Below are 25,187 nucleotides of genomic sequence, written 5' to 3' on the forward strand. Positions count from 1 at the left end.
ACCCCATATATTTTTCGATCTCTGTGCAGCATATGACTCATGATCCTCGATCATAGCCCAGTGTACAGTCGTATATTAGACTCTACCTAAGTCAGTATAGCATGTTGAACATTCTGTTGCAGGTATGACTTGACCCCATGGGTCATCAAGAGAGGTACAATTTGTATGAACCCAGCCGTATAGACATCAGTTTTGACCCCTTGAGAGTCTGTCCAGGATACAAGAAGGGGGTATCTAGCCATATACAAAGGTACGACTCGTATAGAGAGAATTCGTATCAATAATAGTATTGGTTCCCTAAGTTGTCCGTTCATTTTACGAGTGACTTTACCAAATCATATAGGCATCTTACAATTTGGAAATATGACGTATCCAGACCAGTATATGTTATATGAAATCTGCCAAGCTTATGATTCATCAGTACAGTCGTACCCTAATATACGAGTCATAAGGTCGACTCATACTGACTGGGAACGTGATTTTCTGCATATTTTTCTAGGGGCTTTTATGTTTTTCCCACTCCCTTAAAAGCTAAACCCATATCGTTTTGGCTTCACAAGGGGTGATAAAAGGCCCCAGATCCCTAATTTACATCATAAAACATCAATTTACTAAATAAAATCAAGAGAAAATGGTTTCTTCATCTTCCCCAAGCTGTTAGGATTTCTCAAGGTCAAGAACAACTTTAAAGAAATTTTCCCAAAGCTTTTACTTCAGGTATGTGGGGTATTCATCAGTGGGTCCCTTTTACCCATTCATCCCAACAACCCTATCTTTATTTAAAAGTATGAATCTAATCCTATTTTATGAAATCCTCCATAAAACTCATAAAATAATCCATGAACTTCCTATTAGATCAAAAACAAGTCGTGTTTACCTGTGTTTCCATGTGAATTAAGATACTTCATGTTTTGGAATTTTAATTTCCCATGTCGTGTTCAACTTATTTCATATTAAATCCTCAAGTTATGAATTAAACCATGTAAAGATGTCTATGCTAAAGTTCATGTTTTCCACTTATTTGATGAAATGCTCATGTTTTGGGTCTTTTAACCATGATTCCATACAACTATTTTAAAGCATTGTTGTTGTATTTTGTCATTATTCAGTGCTAATGGGTTATGAATACCCGATACCTATGTGTTTTGCATAATTTTAAATTTTTGAGTAATAATTCAGTTAAACCATGAATCTTGTCTTTATACTATGATATTTATGATCATGATAAGTACTATCAAAAATAATGTTCAGTTAAACTTAGTTCAGTTCAGTACCAGTGTTAGTTCAGTTGGGAGTAGGATTTTAGCACCGAGTGAATCCAGGGATGTGGGCTTACTGACCAGTAGTGGGTTTAACCTTTAGTAGCAGTCCCTGAGTTACAGAACTACGTAGCCAATGTAGGTTTGAGATGTCTTTCTTCCAATTGAGGTTTGATACATATCTCATGAGATCACCTGCCAATAGAGGGTAACTCTTTAGTCCTTCGAAACACCAGTTCAGTAGACCCACACGGCCAATGCTAGTACCCGTGGCAAGGTACTAACACCCTTTCAACTGGGGGTTACAAGTTGGACCCCAATTAGCTCAGATCGGGGTATGTCGGTTACCTGATACCTCCCAAAGTCTCAATACAATAATCAGTGTATTTCAATTCAGGTTTACTTGACCAAGTGTATAGGTTTTTAGTTATTCAGTTATACAACTTTCAGTCTTTTCAGATTACAGATTATCTCAGAACCATGTTTATGCTTGGTCTTGCATTCTCAGATATTACATATCATGCATTTATGCTCAGATACCCCATGCATTTCAGTCAGTCCTCGTCTCATATACCAGTACATTCAAAGTACTGGCCGCGTACTTTTTCTTTGCGCTATGTTGTTTTATAACATAGATTCGAACGCACAGTTTCACGACCGTTCTTAGATAGCTCAGCGTTACTCAGCAGCAATAGTGGTGAGTCAGTTGGAGTGTTTAGGGTCTGTCCCATAAACTCCTCACGATGTTTTTATTTCAGTTATTTTAGTGTTTTCTTATGTTCAGTCAGTTGGAGTTAGTTAGGGTCTGTCCCATAAACTCCTCACGATGTTTAGAGGCTTTTAGACGCTCATTTAAATAGTCAATTAGTCATTTCAGTGTTATCATTTATTTTCAGATAGACAGTTGGTTTTTAGTGTTCTACCAGATATTTCATACATGTTTTGATACGTATTTAGTATTCAGTTTTATAGTATCTTATCATCTTACCTTCCGCACTTGTGTTGTATTACTATTTTGTTCAGTACTCATAGCAAAAAACCAGTTCATAGGTTAGCTTATGGTCACTTATGGTCGTAAGCACTGTTGTCGCGACTAGGGAGTAGCCTCGAGTCGTGACATATATGCCATTCATGGACTATTCCACAAATAAGTGTCACTCTAGCCATTCAAATAGGTTGTCACCTCTAGCACCACTCAAACAATTCATTACGTACTTCTTCTGGATAAGGCTCTCGAATAAACTATAAAACAAATAGATCATTGTAAAAGAAATAGTTATTATATTGATTCTTTCAAATAGGAATAATATTAATAATTAAAATTATATATAAGAAAATCGACTAGTAACAAGTATGGTAATCTCACATTATAAGTCTTTTTTAATCAGTATGACGTCGACTAATCATTAGTATTAGAAGTTCAATTATCTGTCAATAGTTAGGTTATCTAGGACATCCCTAATTATGGCAAGTACATTTCCCGCCTCATTTTGATGAATTTTACTTCAACTCTGCTTAAGTGCAAGTAGACTTGAGGTCTCATGGTAGTTTGCCCTCAGAGGGAGCGGTGTTGGCTGAAGTGGAATAATACGCTCTCATGCTCATATCTACAACAATATAAAATCAAATAATTCTACTAACACAATAAAATTAAGTAGTACAAATTTTTAAACACAAATATTCAGTTTCACGTACCTGGACTAAGAAAAGAAATCCACATACATCTCTAGATGAAGACATAGATACACGATATAAACAATAATATAAAAATGGCAATATGGTTGCATCCCAAACCTTTGTTGACATTGCATTTAAGTCTTGCATCCCAATTTAATAGTCCAAAGTATTTTTGAAATTGACCTTATCCAAAAAATAATATACCTCCACATAATCATGAAAGTACAACCTAACTCTCTGTTGCACATTAATTTAGAGGGTATCATTAATAATATTGCCTAAGTCATTTACCTGATAAGCTAATCAAGATACATATATTATGCTGATTCCAGAAAAGTAATCTATAGGAGGTTCTCATCCTATTAGGTCATGCATCATCTGTCGTTTAGCTGCAACCCCTAAATTGCTAGCAATTTCTAGAATTATAGGACTTCCATCTACAACCATGTCGAACATAATTTTGACATCCTATAATGTAATGGTTGCCTTATCAATTCGCATTTAAAATGTGTGAGTTTCTGAACCGCACCTCTCAACTAATGCAGTTATAAGTCCAACATTGTAAGAAATATATCCTACTTTCATAATTCCTCTAAATACACACAAACTTAAATATTGAAGGATTCGATAATGCAATAAATGATGCTTTATGTGCTGTCAAAATTCAATATCGGCACAATATGTACTTAAACACACTTCTTGTCTTGCACCGTCCCAAACTGCTTGAGATCAGTGTTCTAGTAATTTTAACAAAGAATTCATGTCTATATAAAAAATAGGTTTGTTATGATCAAAAGTAAAAATAATAAAAATTATTTTTAAAATATAATATTTAAGCTTAAGAATTTTATACTTTAAAATAAAAGATAACATAAGAAATATACATTTACATACCTTACTGAGAATACCTTAACTTGTGTTTTGATAGAATATTTCTAGAAAGATTTTTTTGTTTACAATGTTTCTGTACTTGTGAATAGAGATTGAGAATATATATAGGTACGACATTAGTTAACTTTATCCATTTTAGACCTTCACGTATTGCATTTTACAAAGAAACTCACATCCAGACACACATGTTGCATGGCTTGGTGAAATCATGCCATGCAAATAGTTGGACATCAAGGAAATTGCAAATTATTGGAAATTATGCGACTTGCAGGACACCAAGGTGATTTACAAATCTCTGGACACCAAGGTGATTTACAAATCACTGGACACCAGGTGATTTCAAATCACTGAACACCAAGCAATTTGTTAGTACTGTCATCACTGTCATGGGATAAATCGCTCAATCAAGAACATTTTATCCCCTTTGATTTTTTTTTCAAATTAATTATTTCTTTTGAAATTTTTTATCAAAAAATTAATTGTTTTGACTCCAAACTTAATTTAATATAATACAATTAAAATATTAGAATACATTAATAATTTATATTTATTAAAATAATATAATATAATGCAACACAATACAGTATAAACATAAGGGAAATTTCAGAAATAGCAACTATAGAGCCTTAATTATAACTTTTATAGTAACAGTTTCAAAATTACAAAAAATAGCAAGTTGTATTATGTATTTAAGTAAAATATTGCTATATAAATACATATACAAATAAAGAATCCATTCCTAATATAACTCTAATCAATTAGAGTTTAAAATGGAAGAAATTGTTCCTTAATTCAAGCAACATTTAATTACTTAGATTTTTTTACCTTATATGACTCTTTTTTTTACCACAAACGTAGATTTAAATTAAAAAAAATGGTAATTCAAATCAGCAACTCAAGTCAAATTCAAATTCAAAAAACGTTTTCCATAATCAGCAACTGATCAAATCAAATTCAAAAAATATTTTCCATAATCAACAACTCAAATCAAATTCAAAAAATATAGTGCATCCAATACTATTGATGGTCGCCTAAAATTTTGATAAAGATAGTGAAAATACAACGTTCCGATTACAAGTATCGATAATCAAATTTGTTGTGTTTGTGAATTTTATAAAATATAATTGCGAAAAAATCTGAAAAGTTTATAACTCAGTCATAACATTCATCTATTTCAAAAGTTGAGATCGTATTTTGACTTTTATCAGTTCTGAGATGAAATGTTGGCAGTGATTTTTTTTTCAAAATTCAAAGTTGTCCTTGTCGTTCTGTATTTATAAAACTAAATCACAATTGTTATACGTTAAATTTGAATTTAAGACAAGGATACATAGTATTCAAATAAAAGAATTGTTTTTGTTGGAATTCGTTTTCTAGTTTTGTGTATACGACTGATTTATTGTATGTAGTACGCATTTGATAATCGAAGTTATATTTACAAATTTGTAGTGTTACGGACATTGAAAATGGAAAGTATACCTTTTCTTGTTAAACACTCTGATAGATGGACATATGAACAACAATATAAAGATTACATCAGTGATGCGATATTGTTGAGCATAAACGCTTCGTATAACCAACTCTACACACTACTGGCTTCACACATTGATGTAAATGTGACCTGCAAAAGTATTCAAATTGAATATGAATTAACAGATATATATATTTTTAGCTATATGTATTTATAATATATATGTGCAGTTTATTTATGTGCTCACTAATAATTTCATATGTTTCCAGCTATATGTATTTATATTATGCATATGCAGTTTTTTTTGTGGCAGTTACATATGGCTCCAGCTATATGTATATATATTATACATATGCAGTATGTTTATGTGTTCACTGGCAGTTACATATGTTTCCAGCTGTATGTATTTATAATATATATATATATGCAGTATTTTATGTGTATAAAACATACACTCTTATGTGTATTTTTTTCATATGCAGGCCATATATTTCCATTAACATATAGTGTACTAGATTCTGAAAATGACGAATCTTTCAAAATTACATACTACTGGTATTTTTCGTTAGTAAAAAATACATATGTTTTATGCATAAAACTACGTCTGCATGTAATAACAAGAAACCATACGTATTTTCGAAAAAATATATTTACATTAGACATAAATACAAATGCAAACTGAAATGCACATATGTATTAATCATAAATATATATTGTTCAAAACCTCAATTGCAAATCTGTAAAAGTATATATGTTTGTATGTGTTTTAGCTAGACAAAAATATATGGACATCTTGTAATAAATACATATGTATTATTGATGGATTTATAAGCATAATTAAAAAATACATATGCTTTATTTATAAATATACAGAAACTTACTTATTGATATATTCATTGCAGACAAAAACATATACAAAAGAGTATGAATACATATCAGAAAAATTATATTTTCAGACTTGTAAAAAAATACGTATGCGTTATTAAAAATACATATGTACACTGGAATGAACATGTGTATTATTCATAAATACATATGACTCATAAATATATATATGGCATTCTGCTTCAGTCCACAATAACTATGCATTGTTCAAAAATATATGTGCAATTCTGTAAAAATACATAAATACATATGTATTAGACATAAATATATATGTAAAACTGGATAGAATAGAAGTTCATAAGGACATATTGCTAACATTTACATAAACTAACCATGAAAATATTGGAGTTTAGAAGATTAAACATCAAAAATCTTGATATAACAGTAAATAAATATTAATATATCATCTTTGAATATTAAAGTAACATATGAAACTTAAGAAATATTCAACATATTGTGTATCAACCTAATTTTAACTGTTGTAAACTTCAACAAAATAAAAATACACAGCAAAGATCATGCACTTCAGTGTCTTCTATTATCCCAACTTTTTGAGGAGGCCTCATTGGTACTTCATCATCACTTTGTGCCTTCGCTTCTTCTTTCCTCGAACCATAATCCCACAAAAGTAAAGCATATCTTGTGCGAATAAGATCGGGGTCAAAACCAACAGATGGAACACCTTCACCAAAAGTAAGGCACTCAGCATATGTTAGCATATATAAACCACAATCCCTACAAATACATGTATCAATAAGTAAGAACCTGTTATAAAATTAAGATGTTTACGAAAATACATCTTAAAGTTACATTACAGCTTAAAGTTACATCGCTGGTCCATATCTTAGTTATCAAACATCAAAATACAAATATTGTTATCATCTCATGAATAACAAATACAACTGAGCAAAAAATACAAATATTATGAATAACAAAAAAAACATATCTAACCTGTAACAAATACATTTCATATATTTCAGGCAGGTCAAATACATATGTATTTTATTTATACATAACTGGCACAAGAATCATGCTTATTAAGAATAAAGAAGTACATATCATAGTCAAAATCTAATGATAACAAATACAGCTTAACATCAAATACAAATCATAGCAGTAAACAAAACAAAAACATATCTAAACTGTAGCATGTATATACTTTACATGTCAAAATAGTGTCATTTATGTATTTACATAATACATATTATACTTATATTACAATATATACATATGTATTTTATGAATACATGAATGGTCCAAATTTAAGTAACCATAATATAATACTACTAAACATCAGATACAAACCTTATCAGTGACAAATACTAATGTCATACACATAACTTAAATACAAATACATATCAAAAATATACAAAATACATAACATATACAATTCTATTAGTAACAAACCTTTGTACAAAATACATATCTTACTTACATAGAACAGATATAAAATAAATACAATTAGCAACTACAATTTCATATCTTAACAACACATTAGGGACTACAATTCCATATCTTACCAAAACTGAAAAATAAATACACAACTAATAAATTGTATATATAAAATACATATATGAACATGTTGTCCAGAAACTATAAAATTTTACAAATAGCATCATATCTTCTCCACTTTCTCTTCTTCAAATTCGAAATCAGATGAAACAGGACTTGCAATTTTACTAGATTCACCTTTTTCATTCAACTTCATCTTTTCATCGATTTTTGAATTTTTGTGGATTTTGGGGATGAAGATTTTCTCAAATCTTTTCGTTTCATTTTTTTCAAAGTTTTCCGGATTGTTACGGTGCCTCAATCTCACATCTTCACTGCTAACACCTCCCTTAGGCTGAATATTAGTAGAACACAAGTTAAAATCTTCATCTTGTGTTAACATAAGACTAAACGATGGTAGTTCATCGGAAATCAAATTCATCGGTTGAATACCTTTAATGAAACTACTACGATTTGCATGTTGTGTCATTATAGCGGAACTCCGAAAAATTTCAATACGCACACAAAAAAAAAACTAATAAACAAAATCGGCAAAGAAGAATGAAAAAATTGAAAAAAAAAAATTGACAATAAAATACATAAAAAAATTTATATGAAAAATATAACTTGCATTAACTTTAAAATAAACTTACCTTAAATTAAGGATGCAATGTTTATCAATATCTTGAGAGATAAAAATGATTTTTGAAAAAAAAAAAATTAAAGATTGTAGGGAATTGAATTTGGTAAAGTAGCGTGAAAAAGGAATAGGTAAAAAGAGGAGTTCAATACACGCGTTTTTCTCTAACAAAGATAAAATATTGTTATTTTTTGTTATTAGTTATAATTTGAAAAATTATTGCTATTAATTGTAATTAATGTGTTAGAATTGCTAATTTATGTAATTTTTTCTAAACATAATACCATATATTTTGAAGAAGAAAAAACGTAACGACGATCCAAACAAAATAAGTGCTATTACTAGTACAAATGACCCAACCTATTGAGCTAGCCAGCGGTCCCCGATTTTATTTAAGGGAAATACCCATCTCATCCCTCACCATATTTGCATGCTTTTGTGGATTTGGCATGTGACGAGTGACGACAGTGTGAATGAGTTTATCCAATCACAGCCGTCCTTTTCCAACCTTACAATCAATCTTATTGATTTCCTCATCTGCTCCAACCAATAACCCTTTTTTTCCCTCTTTTACCAAAACAAACACCTTATCAGGAAGAAAAAGCAAAAGCAAACACCTTGTTATTCACAAATCAAGCGGCGCTAACTTCTCCATCTTTATGGGTCCCACTCCACACACTACCAGCTCATAGGATTGGAAAATAAGTTATGTGCGATTAATTAATTTAGAATTGTTACTCTATGCTAAATATGTAGTAATAAAACAATATTGTCATAATCTAAATAATTAATCTTAAAATAAATTGTCTTATTATTTTATTTCAATCAAATAAGTTAAAATTATTTTAAAATTAATTTTAAAATAATTCTTAATATCAAATGAGAGATTCGTTTGATATATGACTAAATTATCTTAAAATTATAATCTTTCAAATAATAATTTCTGAATTACTTTATATTATATGGAAGGTGGTATAAAATAATCTTTATTAGAAGAGATAAATTAGATATCACAAGACCATATTTGATATTAAATTTTTATCATATTTAATTGATACTATAAATTTATACCACTAATCAGATATGATATAAATGTAATATCAAATTTAATAGGCGTTTGATCATAAAAATTATATTTTTTTAGAGTTTGAGTTATATTTGGCCATGAATATAAATTAGAGTTGTTTTTGAATTTTTCTGAGATAAGTAAAAGTACAAAAGATCAAAACTATTTTTTTAAAAATACCACTCCAAAATATATTTAAAATTTTTATGATAAAACATCATTTTTTTAAAACGAAAAAGGTATGAATATACCCCCTAACTTTGATAAATGGTACAGATATACCCTTCGTTATACTTTAGGTACATATATACCCTCGCCGTCAATGAAAAGGTATAAATATACCCTTATCACTAACGGAGGGACACGTGTCAATTTCCTATTCGCTGACCTTTTTTAATTAAATTCAGTTAAAATAAATCTCAAATCCAACCCAAATTAAAACCACACTCGACCCTGTCACTTGAACATTCAAACGCGTCTCTTGTACGCGTATATTCACTCTCACTTTCAACTTAAAAAAAACCTCCAAAAGTCTCACTTTACCTCACTATCTCTTACTCTCTCACTACACCTGCAAATTGACAAGCTATAGTCAAGAACTTCACACATTGACAAGCTAACTCTACAAATTGGAGGATCAAATCGTCAACTCCTTTCCAAGAAAATTTATATCTACATCAAGTAGACAAGGCGAGTGATCAAACAGATTTCTTGAGTTGGTGAGTTCATGCGGTTCTTTTTCAGTTACCAGCTCAAGAAGTACAACACCAAAGAAGTATATGTCTTGCTTGTAAGAGCCTAAACCAGAATACTCAGCTACTGGAAAAATACCCCACCTTAATGCAGTTTTATTCTTACTCCAAAATTTGGCTTCCTAGAAGTTGGATATTTTGCGTTCAGACAAAAACTTCTCTTATCCCCCAAAGTTGATATTCCCTTGTGATCAATCCAAAAGAAAAATTGTTGGCGTAATATACCACAAATTACAATAATTACAGTTGAAAATAAAATGAATAAAAGTGAAGAAAATCAAACAATCTTCTTCTTGGCCGATGCGCAGATATCTCGCTTTCTTTAAGGAGATTCAAGTTCACTGCGGCATAATCTATACCGATCCAGCAGTATATCTCTTGACTTGTTCCTTCCATGATACAACAACCCATCAACGATGTATAACTCAAGTAACTCCGAATTAGTTGAAGAGTCCAAAGTTTCACCATAAGAACACCTTCCTTCAACATATATTTACTCTCTTTGTATAGTGAATATAGTTAAATACTTAAAGTATTTTCTTAGTCTCAACTCTTTCTTTCATGAATATAGTTACTCTATTTTGTATAGTGAATATAGTTGTAGACTTAAAATATTTTCTTTGTCCCAACTCTAACTTTCACTACTACATACTATAATCTTTTTCACACTTATCATATTTTCTTGTACATGTAAGACCTTCTCTATTTATAGGTGAGGAATTCATCCTCGTATTGAATAGGAAGAACATGGTATAGTAAAGTGAGTACAAGAATGGTTTATAGGTTACAAATATTACAAGAGTTCCATGCAACTAATGACTATATAAGCTACAAGAAATAATAGCCATGAGAGTTACGATAACTAATGGCAATATGAGTTACAAGAATTAATGATCATCTTTACCACAATTTGTACCCACTAACTCAAAAGGATAATGTGGTGAGTTACAAGAATAATGACACCACTTTCTTCACTTTATGTTTACTAATGTCATGCACTTTAATTTATTTTAGCAATAAAATGCACCAATATTCCTCCACTCATTTTAATATTTAAATAAGAGAATTCTTCATCAATTTAGTTGAAAGGAGACTATTATGCATAATAAAGGTGTGCTCCGCATTGAACCTTCACTTAGTAAAATAATAACATTTACTCCAGAGTCAGTAGTGGTCTCAGACTTGAACTATGACTGCTTAAGGGAAATAAAGTATTACTGTCAACACACAATAGTCAAGGTATTGACATAAGCTTTAATAGCCAGCACATTACGGCCATGTGTTATTCCAATTTTTCATGAACATTTTTTAGAATAAGTCTTATTCTCATAGGAAGCGACCTACTTCCATGCTTACATAGGTGAAATCTGTCAAGGGTGGTCTTGTAATATCGACACCCCACTCATACGAGATACATAATTTCATTAAGAGTTCTTAGACTAAACCTTCACAAATTATTACAGAAATAATACACTCACATCATAGAAAGAATTAAACAATAGTGCATCCCACACCAAGCCATCATATGATTCGTTCTTCCCATTGAACCTGGTTATAGGATCTCTAGTCCACAGGTTGGGTTTCCTCATATATGACTCATAATTTTTTATAGTCTTCCTTTCTCCCCCTTAATGTGATTCAGACCCTTTATCATGCCAAGGCCTTGCTTAGTTCATCCGCAAGATAATCATATAATTTGACATACTCAATGTTAGTGGTACCACTTGTCAAATATAATATCACAATAGTATTTCTTTATTCTCATGGGTCTGAATTTGTTGTTGTGATAACAGTTTCAAACTTTATCGATAATATTAGTGCTATCAAAATAACTCAAACTAGACAAATTACTTTTTCAAAATAAAATGATTGATCAATTCACTTTTTCACTAATTGAATCTAAAATAATTAGTTCAACCTCCACATTAAAGTTAGCAAATAATAATTTGCTTTTTCATTTCAACAAATAGCACCAAGTTTTTTTTCTCATTTTGCATCAAAAACACTTTTAAGTACAACAAGCCACAACTTTTTTTTTCTAACCAAGTAAATATACCTGGTTTGCTTGTGTAACCTATTTAAGTACTTTTATATAATTTCATGCCAAGTGCAATTAGCCATATATCTCATTTTTTAATTAGGCTAGTAAACTCCTTTTTTATTTCACACCACTTTCACATATTTGAATCAAAAGAGGTTGCATGACTCATACAATCAACAAAATGTATTTCACAATTTTTCTTTTTCACCATAATGTGACATGTCAAGGAAAAGTCGTCACATTATTTAGGTATTTTTCATTCCAAAATTGAAATTTATCTCATTCAAATATTTAATGTTAAATTGGCTATTCAATTTATCATTTATTTAATAACATGCATGTTACAGCCAAAGACATTAATAAATATACAAATAGTAAACATGTGATTTATTCCAAGACTAATATATGCACTTGTAACTTTTTTTTAAAAGCATTCTTAAAAATGCAAAAATCATATTTTTTATGGTGATTTTTTTCATTTCTTTATCCCTCGCTATTTTGAGACTTTAAGAAAATAAACTTTCATGAAAAGTATCATTTTATTCATGAAAAATAATAGGTAACTTTTTACCTTTCCTCCGCAACAAATAGAAAAGTTTTTATCTTTCATCCGCTTGAGTTGAGAAGTAGAAAGATACTTTACGTGGCTATCTCTTCCCATTTATATTTTGAGATCTCTCATCTTGAGATCCGTGATTTTTCAAACCTTCATCTCTTTTCTTCCATCTCTTGAAGAAACTAGTGACGTTAAGATGTTGAGATAATCTCCATCATGATATCCACAATTTTTTAAACTGTAACAAAACATGAACCTCCTTAAAATTGATGGTGAAAGTACAAGAATATTACAACTGAAAATTATAAGTGAAGAAAAAAAAAGAATGTCTTCTTCTTGGCTGAAGCGCGAATATCTCGCTTTCTTAGGAGATTTAAGCCCACTACGGCATAATCTACACCGATCCGGCAGTATATCTCTTGACTTATCCCCTCCAGAATACGATAATCCATCAACAATGTATAACTCAAGTAACTCCGAATTAGTTGAAGAGTCCAAAGTTCCACCATAAGAACACCTTCCTTCAACATATATTTACCCTCTTTGTATAGTGAATATAGTTAAATACTTAGAATATTTTCTTAGTCTCAACTCTCTCTTTCACTAATATAGTTACTCTATTTTGTATAGTGAATATAGTTGTAGACTTAAAATATTTTCTTTGTCCCAACACTAACTTTCACTACTACATACTATAATCTTTTTCACACTTATCATATTTTCTTGTACATGTAAGATCATCTCTATTTATAGGTGAGGAATTCATCCTCGTATTGAAAAGGAAGAATATGGTATAGTAAAGTGAGTACATGAATCATCTATAGGTTACAAATGTTACAAGAGTTACATGCAACTAATGGCCATATAAGTTACAAGAAATAATAGCCATGAGAGTTACGATAACTAATGGCTATATAAGTTACAAGATTAATGGTCATCTTTACCACAATTTGTACCCACTAACTCAAAAAGATAATGTGATAAGTTACAAGAATAATGACACCACTTTCTCCACTTTATGTTTACTAATGTCATGCACTTTAATTTATATTAGTAATAAAATGCACCAACAAAAATCAAATGGGAAAAGGCTTTCCATGATACAACTTCTATATTGATTACCAAGGCAAACCTATGGAAATCCCAGGATGAAAACTATTACCTAATCCATTTGTATATAGCATCCAAATTATCCGAATTTCGTATATCCATCCTTCGTAGATACCACTTGTGGAATTACATTGAGTATGTTCTATCTTAATTATCGAACAGAATTTATCAATTTTAATGCCTAGTTTTGAGCTATATCAAAGAAAAACGAGACAAAAAAATTGTTGTACAAAACAGAGAAATCTTTATGCAATTATAAGACAATTCAAAATATTGCAAACCCTAGGCCTAATCAACTAATACAAGAGACGCGAGAGAAAGTGAGACTTTTTTGGGGTTTTTCTTGGGTTGAAAGTGAGAGTGAAGAAGCGTTTGAGTGGTCAAGTGACCGGGTCGGGTGTGATTTTAATTTGGGTCGGATTTGATTTTAATTTGGGTTGAATTTGAGATTTATTTTAATTGAATTTAATTAAAAAAAGGTTAGTGAATAGGAAATCGACACGTGTCCCTCTGTTAATAATAAGGGTATATTTGTACCTTTTCATTGACGGCGAGGGTATATATATACCTAAAATATAATGAGGAATATATTTATATCATTTATCAAAACTCGGGGTATATTTGTACCTTTTCCGTTTTTGAAACGGGGCCCTAACAGTCCCATCTCAGCCGTCCATAGCAGGTGTCGTTGATCACATTCTAGAATTACCCTAACTCATCTCCCACGTGTCTCATACAATCAAATTTTTGAAATTGACAATTGTATCCTTCCTTCTCCTACTCATCCCCGTCTCTTCCAACCGGCAAATTCATGTGATCAGTTTGCTTATTATATTATCCTTTTTCCTCTCTCTTTTTCTTTCCTCTCATATCATTTTCTTTGCCCCCTCAATTTTCTCTTTCACTTTCTTATCCTTCAGATCTACCCATCCTTATACTCTTCTATTTCTAGTTGACCTTTCTCTGGAACAGCTTTTTTGTTGGCCATTTTCTCTTACAGGTTTGTGTTTTCTTGATTTTTTTAGAGCTTTTGTGTTCAACTGAGATCTGAAAGATTTGATTTTTATGAGTTTTTTTGGGTTTTTTGGTCTGATTTGGATTATGGGTATTCTTGATCTGATGTTAAAAGTCTGTGAAAGTAATTGATTTTATTGAAAGTTGAGGTGTTTTTTTTTTATGTGGGTCGAATAGATTATTGAAGTTCAATTATTAAAAATTATATATTGAAGTTGATGTGTATTTGTATATGAACTGAATTTGATTGGGCTTATTGCCTTTTTGTAGTTTTACCTTGGTTTTTTTTCTCTGATTTGGCTTCTGGGTATTCTTGATTTGATGTTTTTGTACGTGGGTCGATAATGGATTATTGATAATCATATATAAATATAGCATCTAGCTTCAATTGTTAAAATTTTTATATTGAAGTTAGATGTTGATGCTGGATATGAACTGAATTTGATTGGGGTTATTGCCTTCTTGTAGTTTTTGATTTGGTTTGATGAAGTCAATTTTTGATATTGAGGGATATTTTATGATTTCAATTTTGTGAATTTAGGGTTTTTGTTTAGTTGATTGACCACTGTGACAGCTTTTGATTTGTTGGAAAATATTAGAATAGTGTAAAAATGGATTTACGTTTATAAAACAACGTAGATGATAGTAGATGACTAGATTAAATGACTGAATTATGACTAAGAGTCTTAAGAAAGTCCTAAGCTCATATTTGAAAACATGATTGTCCAGGATTCAATCTCTGTATTGTTAATTAGATAGTTAGAGGATTTTTAATGTGACTTGATTGGTGCTCTCATGGATGCTTGAGTCTTTGATTTGTTGCAATTGAGCCGAGGGTATTTCGTAAGCACCTCTCTACCTCCACGTGATAGGGGTAACGTACATGCTGCCCTTCCCAGGCCTCACTTGTGGGATTACACTAGGTATGTTGTTATTGTTGTATGGATGCTTGAAGACACTTACACTAGGTATGTTGTTTAATGTCAATGCTTGAAGACACTAATGATTTGTCTATGTTGCTGTTGGGATTTTTCTCTCTTAAAATTCCCCCTCCGCTTTTGGTGGTAGATTTGTTATTGATATCAAGATTGGGATTATTGCTTTTATAGTCTATCTAATGAGCTGAATGAGTATTATGGATTATCATTTACACAGAGGTTAGGTAGTTTTGAGAACCATCTAGTTCTTTGTGCGCACGCGTATGTATGTAGGTATGTATATATGTATATATGTCGTGATCTGAATATGTGTAGAATGAATTCTCTTGATTGTTTTTCCAAAATATTTGTTCAGATGATGTCTGGATTTTACATAATAAGTTTGTTGCAAATTCTGCAGGGGGAAGGCCATGTGAGTTGTTGCAATCAGAGAAGTATAGACATCATTTTGTTTTTTCAGTGAGTTTAGTAGTTTGGTTTGTTGCTGCCAGATGGGTAAATGCAAGGGTTGTGGCAAACGAGGAAGAATGGTGAGTGACGGGCCTGTGAGTGATTACCAGTCTTCTCTTCTTCAATCTCCTGGTGTTTCTGTCTGGGACTGTATTGTTCGCAAAATCCGGTATTCCTTTAGACCCGAGTTTGTGTAGGTGTACTTTTAGTAAAAGCTTTAGATTGAATAGCGTAGTTTTTTTCCAATAGTATTTATTTCAGAGCACCAAAAGAAAGGATAATAAATTAGTTAATAGCGAGAATGAACATGTGTTAGAAATACCCACAACAAAGGGAAACTCGGATAGGTTCAAGTGTTACTGATTCATAATTAGTTGGCAAAATGGAATGTGCTAAGGTTGCACCTGCTGTTAGAAAAGGCAAGAAGAAGCAAGTCAAGGATGAGTTGGATCGAATTAAACAAGCTGAGAAAAAGAAGAGGCGTTTAGAGAAAGCCTTGGCCACTTCAGCTGCCATCCGTTCCGAACTGGAAAAGAAGAAGCAGAAGAAGAAAGAAGAACAGCAAAGGCTTGATGAACAGGGCGCCGCAATTGCTGAGGCAGTTGCTCTTCAGGTTCTACTTGGCGAAGATACAGATGATTCATGTAAGCTACTCCTGAAGAAGGAAGAAGGATGGAACACGTGGGATCTTAATAGCAGTTTTGACTTCTTCGTGGGCAGAGGAAGACCCATGCTTCCGCACCATGACATCTCGACATATTCAGTTGAAGGAACAGACTTGGTTTCTGGTGCAAGCGGGTACAGGTGCATGTCGAATGAGTGGGGAAATTCGGAGTGGATGGTCTCATCAGAACCTTGGTTACGGGATGATATTAATCATCAATATTTTGATGACGGAAATTGGGAGGTTGCAAGAATTTCTCCTGGTTTCATTGCAGCACAGTCCTTATCATCTCTTCAGATAGCTGAAGATGCTCCAGTGGACTCTTACGTCTTCAATCAGGTGTTGAGGGAGTGAACTAAACGGAAGTCTTATGTCTGTAATCCAGTTGGTGGTGCCGATTTCTTTTTTAACTTTATGGGTTTGAATAATCCCCTGTATATATTTGAAGGTGAACTCACCTCTTCGTGTGCGTTATGTACGCATTTGCTCTTGCTTGTGTTTTAGACTTTTACTGTTGGCATTTCTATAAGTAATGCACTGGTGAGTTTTTATTTTCTTATTGTGGTCTCAAAATCCTTGCTTGGAAAAATCGTTTGAGGAGTGTTAATTTCTTGATTGATTTATGTAGGCCTAGACACCTACTTTGTAGGCGTTAGGAAAAATATTTGATTTGGTAAGTCGGAAAAATGAGAGTATCTGAAAATTAGAAATTAGGGAAGGATGGGCTACTTCCTTTCTGTAAGCATACCACTCTTAATATCAATTTTTTTGTTACAATGGATAACTTGATTTCTGCAAATCCTCAGTTTCTGACTTACATGAGCCTTTCGTTTGTGGATGAGGCAAGCGTCGGATACATACCACTCTTTATTTCATCTGGATCACAGAGGAAACTTGGCTATAGATACAATTAACTCCACCCCCTAACCCCTCAAGATCTGATATTTGACGTGTAAATGAAAATGAAGGATGAACAGTAATCACAAAAATCACTCCATCAAGATCTAACATTTGACATATAAATGCAACCTGAAGGAAGAACAGTTATCACAAAAATCACTCCATCAAGATCTCACATTTGACATATAAATGCAACCTGAAGGAAGAACAGTTATCACAAACCACAATCAGCTATAGAGATGCAATCACACCGACATGCAGAAACACCCTGCCCAAAGATCTCGCATCTGACATGTAAATGAAACTGAAGGAAGAGCGGTATAGCTGCTATGTAAATTGAAATTGAAGAAAAGTACCTAAAGATACTATGAAATTGTCAATTTGTCCGTACAGTTTTCTAGTATTAATCAACAGAACCAAAATAGCAGAGCAATTTTGCATAATCCCATAACAAATTACAACATTTAAGCAGCACCAAAAAACAAAATGATTTACATAATTCCACAACAAATCAACAGCAATAAGCTTGCATTTTCTTGACGATAACAAGGATTGATGTGAGAAACGATATTCCTCGTGTCCGACTACATCATGAACTATAACACGGAACGGGGCAGATGAGTGGAACTCTTTTAGCTGTTCTGCCGCGAGTTTTGCCTCAAAGGAGTCCCTGTGACATGCTGCTGCTGCTGTCCTAGCACTTCTTCGCTGTGATTCTCCAATTCTGAACTAGATGGTTTGGCACCAGTGGTGATAAAATTTTTAAACCAATTAGCTTGAAACCTAGGAGCTCCCCGACCAGAGCTGCCAGGAGACTCGGGGCCAACGGAATTATTGGAAGCCACTCCTGCGAAGAACCTATAAGCCACTTTACTCGCTGTAACAATCTCTGTTTTAGCTTGCCTCAGCTACAAAGAGATAAAGAAGTCGAGTTGAAGCAAAAGTTGTGCTAAACTGGCAAGCCGAGTTAAAACCATACAAAATTATGTCAAGGTGCTTTATTAAAGGAATATATGAATCAATAATTTCTATAAGCTGCTTAATTCATGTTTTAAAGACTTCGATTGAGTTACAGGCAGGTAAAAGGAAAAAAATATGAATACAATATTGCACTTGCTTTTGACAAAAATAGGAATAGCTGATGTGGAAATTACGTTGAAAAACATATCAAGATTCCTGTCATACAAGTAGATTAATCTTACATAAAAATTAACCATATGAGAGAAATTTTCCTTTCAAGAAAGGGTCAAACAATTTGCGCACATAAAGAGAAGTAGATGCAGAAGATAACTTTGATTCGCCCAGCCAGCAGTCGCTTGGCAGTGGGAACTAGGACAGTAGTAACTAACTACACATGCATTAGAGATAAAGAAATGCACTTCCAAAAGTAGAAGTATCTCACCCTAAAAGCAGTAGTTCCAGCTATCTCAACGGCAGCGTCACCAGCATGAGCAAACCTGTTAATCCAACCTGTTACAGAAGCTATAAGAATATGGTCTATGATGCGAGTTACAGATAGAAGATTAAACATTCAAAAAATTTACGCTGCACACTATATAAGTGTTTGTTAAAGAGGTTGCTTGAATCAGCGCTCAACTACTGCACTCTAGCACCGCTGACAGTTTTTGGCCATTGTGCTTCCATTAGGTGGAAATCTGTTTCTTGAGGTGACATATCCAAACAGTACCTCCAGGAATCAAGTGAGATTGCAAAGATCCATAAGAAACATGGGTAGTTAAACTCATGATTAGAGAAACCGCTTGAGTCAGAATGGTCAGTTTGGTTTCATGCATCTATCTTGGTGGAAATCTATTTCTGGAGGAGATATATTCGAACAGCATAACAATCGCAAAAAGATCCACAAATCAACACTAATATTGCAATGAATACTTAGCACAAATATTCTCCAAGAGACAAGTTATATAACAAGATTCCTGCTTACAGATAGGTGTTAAATTTGTGCTTCCTTCAGAAGAACACTCAATGTGGATATCTAACTTTTTATTGTATAGCTAGATATTACGTAGACACTTTTAAGACTGCTCCCTAACAGATGAAGAGGAAGCAAAATTAAGCATTCAGGCCAACTTCACTACATGAAATACAACAACATACCCAGTGTATTCCCAGAAAGTGGGGTCCGGGGAGGGTGATTGTATGCAGTCCATACCACTACCTCAGATGAAGTAGAGAGGGCTATTTCCGATAGACCCCCAGCTCAGGACACTGCATGAAATACAATGCCTGCATAATTAAATTGTATTGATAAGGCAAATAACATCTCAATTTGTTTGGAACTTATTAATCTCGTGAACATGATGGGAACCTTTACATACAAGCAACAATCAGAACTAGAGCCAGGAAGACTTCAGAGAACCCTCACATCTAAGACCTCACCACTCCCACAAACTAACACAAAGAGCACCTACTTTTGGAAAGCAAATTTGACAGACGACTTCAGATCAAATAAAAGGTTCTTACTAGCGTGAATTACACAGCATACAAGCAAAAATTATCATGCTCTTAAAAAACTTTCTTTAACAAGCATGTGATTAAACACGTCTTTTGAAACCGAGAAATTCCCGAGGGCCTGTGGCGCACAGTTCAAAATTATGTGGATACTGGACAACCGCTCTACCCTGCTCCACTTAAATACAAGACTTTCGTCTGCAACAGGGTTCGAACCTGTAATATAATGAGCTGAAACACTTCGATGCCGGCATAAAGAGTTTTAAGAAAATGGAGAACCATTATTTTGAAAGGAAAGGAACCAGAGATGCTTTGAAGGAAAGGCCAAGTACAAGTTTTATAACATAGAACTTTATGTAATTTAGCATTACAGTGTAATTTGACTGTCCTTTAATATGTGGAAAAAATGGTTATACATATAGCAGCTCACACAATATTGCCATATTGTAATCTATAAAATAACTGTTTTATAATGCCAAGCACCATCTTAGTGCTTGGCTACTAATGGTAATGAAATATTTGCTTGCTTAATGGTGCAAAGGGATAATCAAAATATACTAGGTGATTGTTCCCTGCACCCCCGATTAGGGATTCAACTTCAAACTTGAACTTTCTCAAATTATTTTATCTATAACCATGGATCATGATCATATTCTTGGCAAATCTAAATCAGGAATTTGCAAATGTTACCATCATGTTTGTGCACCTTGTTTCTAAGCTTAAGCATCTGCTAATCAATAATTTCATACAAGTCAAAACTAGGAAACTGGGCATAACCTTATAAAAGAGAAATAAGAGGAAATAAACTTGAAATGAAAGAATAACATTCATAAAAAATGTCGATTCCGAAGGTCGAGGAAAGTTGGTTTCCATGAGCATTGACAAATATGAGGAGCATTGGAACGAAGAACTGTCTCCCGAGTAAAACATCTCACCAGTTACAGACATTACCCAATTAAGAGTGATGAGATAGCAAATACTTAATAATTAGAGCATCTCTCCAGAAACCAAAAGAACCAAAAGTTGTGGGCATACACTTGCGCCACATTTAAGTTCACCACTAAGAGTTTGTCGATGAAAATGGTTATAGCACAAACAGAGATCAACAAGCAGGGGGGAAATAGAGAGAGGAAGAAAAAGATTACCAGGAAGCTTTTGAACACGGAGTCTTTCACAAAATTCATCACAAAAGTGATTGCAATTCTTTGACAACAAATCATATGAGTGTCCGGGCCATTCTCTACTAAGCTCTCTCAGTATCTGGTTCACTTTGAAAATAGAGTGGTCTGTGTTTCCGAGTACAATGCATTCACGGTATGTATACATTGGATTTTTCCCAGCAGGACAGCTAAAAACTCCAGTACCTTGCTCACAGAACCCAAAGGACCACTCGTCATCTCCATAAACCTATGTAAAATATACACCAAATCTATCACATGTTAACACTTAACACAAGCTGAAAAAGATATAACAGAAAGCAGAGCTATATACAGTATAAGCCAGAGCAAAATTTGACAAAAATAAACTAGTTGACGAACAAGAGACGAACATTCAGCAAAAAGTTAAAGAACTACTGAATACAATAACTGATGAGCTTAAATGAACACTACATAAGATGAGACCATGCAACACTTTTGCAAATAGGGATCAACATATCCTGATAAATGATAATAGAAAGAACAAGAATACAGAATTCATGCCTAAATCTTTGCTAAATCAATTATAAAAAAAGAAAAAAAAAAAAAACTAGGTCAGACGAAGTGTGAGGCTTTTAAAAAGGGTCAACATAGTTTTAAATTTTATTCAAGATGTAAGCATGTGAAAGGATCAGTTAACAGTAGTTCAAGAAGAATAAAGAGAACCAATACTTTTCAAGTTTTATCATCACAGAATAACCAGTATATCTCAGATTTTTATCATAGCCATATCGTCCAGGGTCGAATTGAACCCACCTCAACTAATTCCATCTGGTACCAACTACCTCCCACCAACAAGTATCAAGTAACTATTTCCACAAAGCTCGACCAGATGGAAAGACATAATCTAGTGTAAGATTTGAACGTGAGACCTCATGATTCTCAACCAACTTCATTGACCACAAGGTTACACCCTGGGGTGAGTTCTTGGAAACTTAATTTGAAGGTCCCTACTTCTGAAGTTAGATAAATGAGATCAGATATCGAGTTCTTGGAAGCAACAATGCCACCATGTTCATTTTGGGTAAACTGCAAGGACCATAAAGCTTATTTTACATGTGTAGCCCCAAATATGGAAGCGTCAGGTGGACATCATTTCATACAGATCACACATTATCAACAACATTAGTACCATAAATATTGCTTGAAAATTTGGAGAAACATTTTCCAATGCTCAAGTAGGAACTCGTTCCCTTCTAATCTGAATTGAAGAAAACAAAAAGTTGTATCTTTTTTCTTTTTTTTTTTTTTGAGAATAAAAATGCCATGGACGGAAAAAAAAACTTGTATCTTTGAAAAGACAATAGATGAGATTAATTTGTTTTAGCTAACAGCAGAAACGATAGAAACCTAAGATTTCCAAGAATCTATATTTACAGATGTGTGAATCCTAATGGTGAAAAGGAAACTATTGTGTTTAGATTACTAGTCTATTTCATTTCTAGTTGACGATGAAAGGTAATCCTGCCCCACCAAGGTTGGAGCTGATAGACTCACAGCCTGTGTTATAGCTAGGATCAGAACCTAGGGGTCTTTCCAGGCTATTACTCCTATGCCTCAACCAGTAGGCAACCCCTTGGGAACTAAATAGCTTTCAAATATTAACACATTTCAAAGACAACAACATTAACATACTTGGTGAAATCCCATAACTGGCGTCTAGGGAGGGTAGTGTGTACCTAGCCCTTACCCCTGCCTCGTGGAGGTAGAGAGCTTGTTTCCGGATCAAGTGCAGCGAATCCAAGTAGGTACGTAAAGGGAGACAAAAATTAAAATAAAGGTAAGTCATATGCACATCAAACTTAATTTCAACTTCTTTAGTAATTCTAGATGGTATTTAGTTACAACTGCTCGCATCTACTATGAACTCAAAAACCTGAGGACTAACAGAAAGTTTTGTGTCAAAAGAGGAGAAGGGCAGCCTGGTGCACTAAAGCTCCAGCTATGCGCCAGGTCTGGGGAAAGGCCGAACCACAAGGGTTTATTAACTTGCATCTCTGCAAGAAACTGTCTCCATGATTTGAACCCGTGAAATTCGGGTCACATGGCAGCAACTTTACTCTAATGCTCCTTTCTGTATCAAAAGAAAAGACAAACAAAACAAAAGGAACTTGAAGCCCCCCTAACGAGTTAAATAGCTTAAATTGAGTCAATTCACACATCCTCATAACCAGTAAGTTCAACACAGATGTTGTTTGACCAAAAAAAGGGGTATTTTCGAAAATATACCATACACACATTCAACCAGATCCCCTTTTATCAAATATTCCTAAGCATCAGAATATATGATTTACCACACAAAAAGTAAATAAACTTCAGTACCAATATAGAATCCACTACCACCAACACTAAACCCTAGATCCAATTAACCAAATTGGAAAAAAAAAATATACAGAAAAAAGCAAAAAAAAAAAAAATACAATTAAAATTCCCAAAGAAGAGGTGAACCTGAACGGCACTATGGAAGATGCCACCAAGACCAATACCGTCTTTGAAAAACTTGTTGATCTGCATAATGGTGTTGTTGGTCTTATCGTTGCCACTATTCGTCACATCATATATATGGACGACCACCTCCGTCATCCTTCACAAAATTCTTCCTCCCAAAAAAAAATATAAACCCTAAAATCCCCAAAATTGATAGAACAAATAAAAATGAAATGAAATGAAAAAAAATAAAGTTGCCTCAGCGATCCCCTTTATCGTTTTTTCTCGCTGTGGAATTTTCTTTCTATGGATTTTGGCTCTCAAAAACTTTATTTTGCTTCATTGTTTAGTATACTACATAGTTCGTTCCTCCACACTGTTAAATTTTTTTTATTTTTTTTGGTTGTTTCCGACTGAGGCAAAAGGGACAAATGGGGAAGTGGGATACACGCTATACGATGGTGGGAGGTGGGTCCGGGCTTGGCTTGGATGGGCCCGTTTTGATGAATTGTGGGACCCGTTAGTCAATAGGTAGAGATGAGAGATGGTCATCATTATTGAGGGATAAGGTGTGTACTCATTGTTCACACCGACAGCTTGGAATTATTTATTTATTGAATATATAAATATAAAAGTTGTATATTTAATTGTGTTATTTTATTCCTTATTTTTATTATGTCATCCATCCTACTTATTGTTTCATTACGACCTTGTTTACTACTTTATATTTTGAACTTAGGGTCTATTGAAAACAGCCTCTCTACTTCTTCAAAGATAGCAGTATGAACTGCGAATATCCTATCCTCCTCAAACCCTACTTTAAGGAAACACACTAAATTTATTGTTGTTGTTGTTTGTATATTTAACTGAAATTTAAAACTAATTTTTAGTCCAAAAGGTTTGGTCAGAAGTTCGTTTTTATCCTTAACTAGTTACTAATAGCCCGTGCAAACGCACGGTCCCAACAAATATTTTTTAAAAATTTATTTTAATTATTGTGATTTATAATTATTTCTTTTACATATTTTTTAAAAATATATAACAAATTATTTTTTTAGGTATTTTAAGTTGTTAATTATTGTAATTTATAATAGTTTTTATGTAATTTTCAAATAATTAGATGACCATAATAATTAATTATGAGTGATGTAGTAAAGTTACGATTGAAACAGCGAAGCAGACATGTCTTAATGACTCACAACAACTAATTAAAAGTGATATAGCAAAATTACTATAAAAAATACTTATGAAAAAATTTAAATGATCATAATAATTAATTAGGAGTGACAT

At 32.9% G+C, this 25,187-nt stretch overlaps 2 protein-coding genes across 2 annotated transcripts; one reads left to right on the forward strand and one right to left on the reverse strand.

The window, feature by feature from the left end:
* The first annotated feature begins 14,577 nt into the window (after window positions 1-14,577).
* LOC107863196 lies at window positions 14,578-17,464 on the forward strand. Its single transcript, XM_016709013.2, has 2 exons — window positions 14,578-14,839; window positions 16,192-17,464. Exon 2 carries the CDS (start codon window positions 16,624-16,626, stop codon window positions 17,257-17,259), a length of 636 nt encoding a protein of 211 aa, XP_016564499.1. The 5' UTR covers window positions 14,578-14,839; window positions 16,192-16,623; the 3' UTR covers window positions 17,260-17,464.
* Window positions 17,465-18,141: 677 nt separating this feature from the next.
* LOC107863195 (deSI-like protein At4g17486) lies at window positions 18,142-24,421 on the reverse strand. The gene is made up of 4 exons (XM_016709012.2): window positions 23,919-24,421; window positions 21,420-21,681; window positions 19,208-19,275; window positions 18,142-18,713 (listed from the first exon to the last, which is right to left on the reverse strand). The coding sequence occupies exons 1-4, from the start codon at window positions 24,051-24,053 to the stop codon at window positions 18,438-18,440; spliced, it is 741 nt and encodes a 246-aa protein (XP_016564498.1). The 5' UTR covers window positions 24,054-24,421; the 3' UTR covers window positions 18,142-18,437.
* Between the last annotated feature and the right edge of the window lie 766 nt (window positions 24,422-25,187).

The sequence above is a fragment of the Capsicum annuum genome, chromosome 3 (assembly GCF_002878395.1).
Source record: "Capsicum annuum cultivar UCD-10X-F1 chromosome 3, UCD10Xv1.1, whole genome shotgun sequence".
Lineage (NCBI taxonomy): Eukaryota > Viridiplantae > Streptophyta > Magnoliopsida > Solanales > Solanaceae > Capsicum > Capsicum annuum.

Coding starts and splice junctions, on each gene's coding strand:
- LOC107863196 (XM_016709013.2), top strand. CDS start 16,624: ATGGAATGTGCTAAGGTTGCACCTGCTGTTAGAAAAGGCAAGAAGAAG.
- LOC107863195 (XM_016709012.2), bottom strand. CDS start 24,053: ATGACGGAGGTGGTCGTCCATATATATGATGTGACGAATAGTGGCAAC. Junction 21,682..23,918: donor TCTTCCATAGTGCCGTTCAG/GTTCACCTCTTC, acceptor TATTTTACATAG/GTTTATGGAGATGACGAGTG. Junction 19,276..21,419: donor CCGTGTTCAAAAGCTTCCTG/GTAATCTTTTTC, acceptor CTTCTGTAACAG/GTTGGATTAACAGGTTTGCT.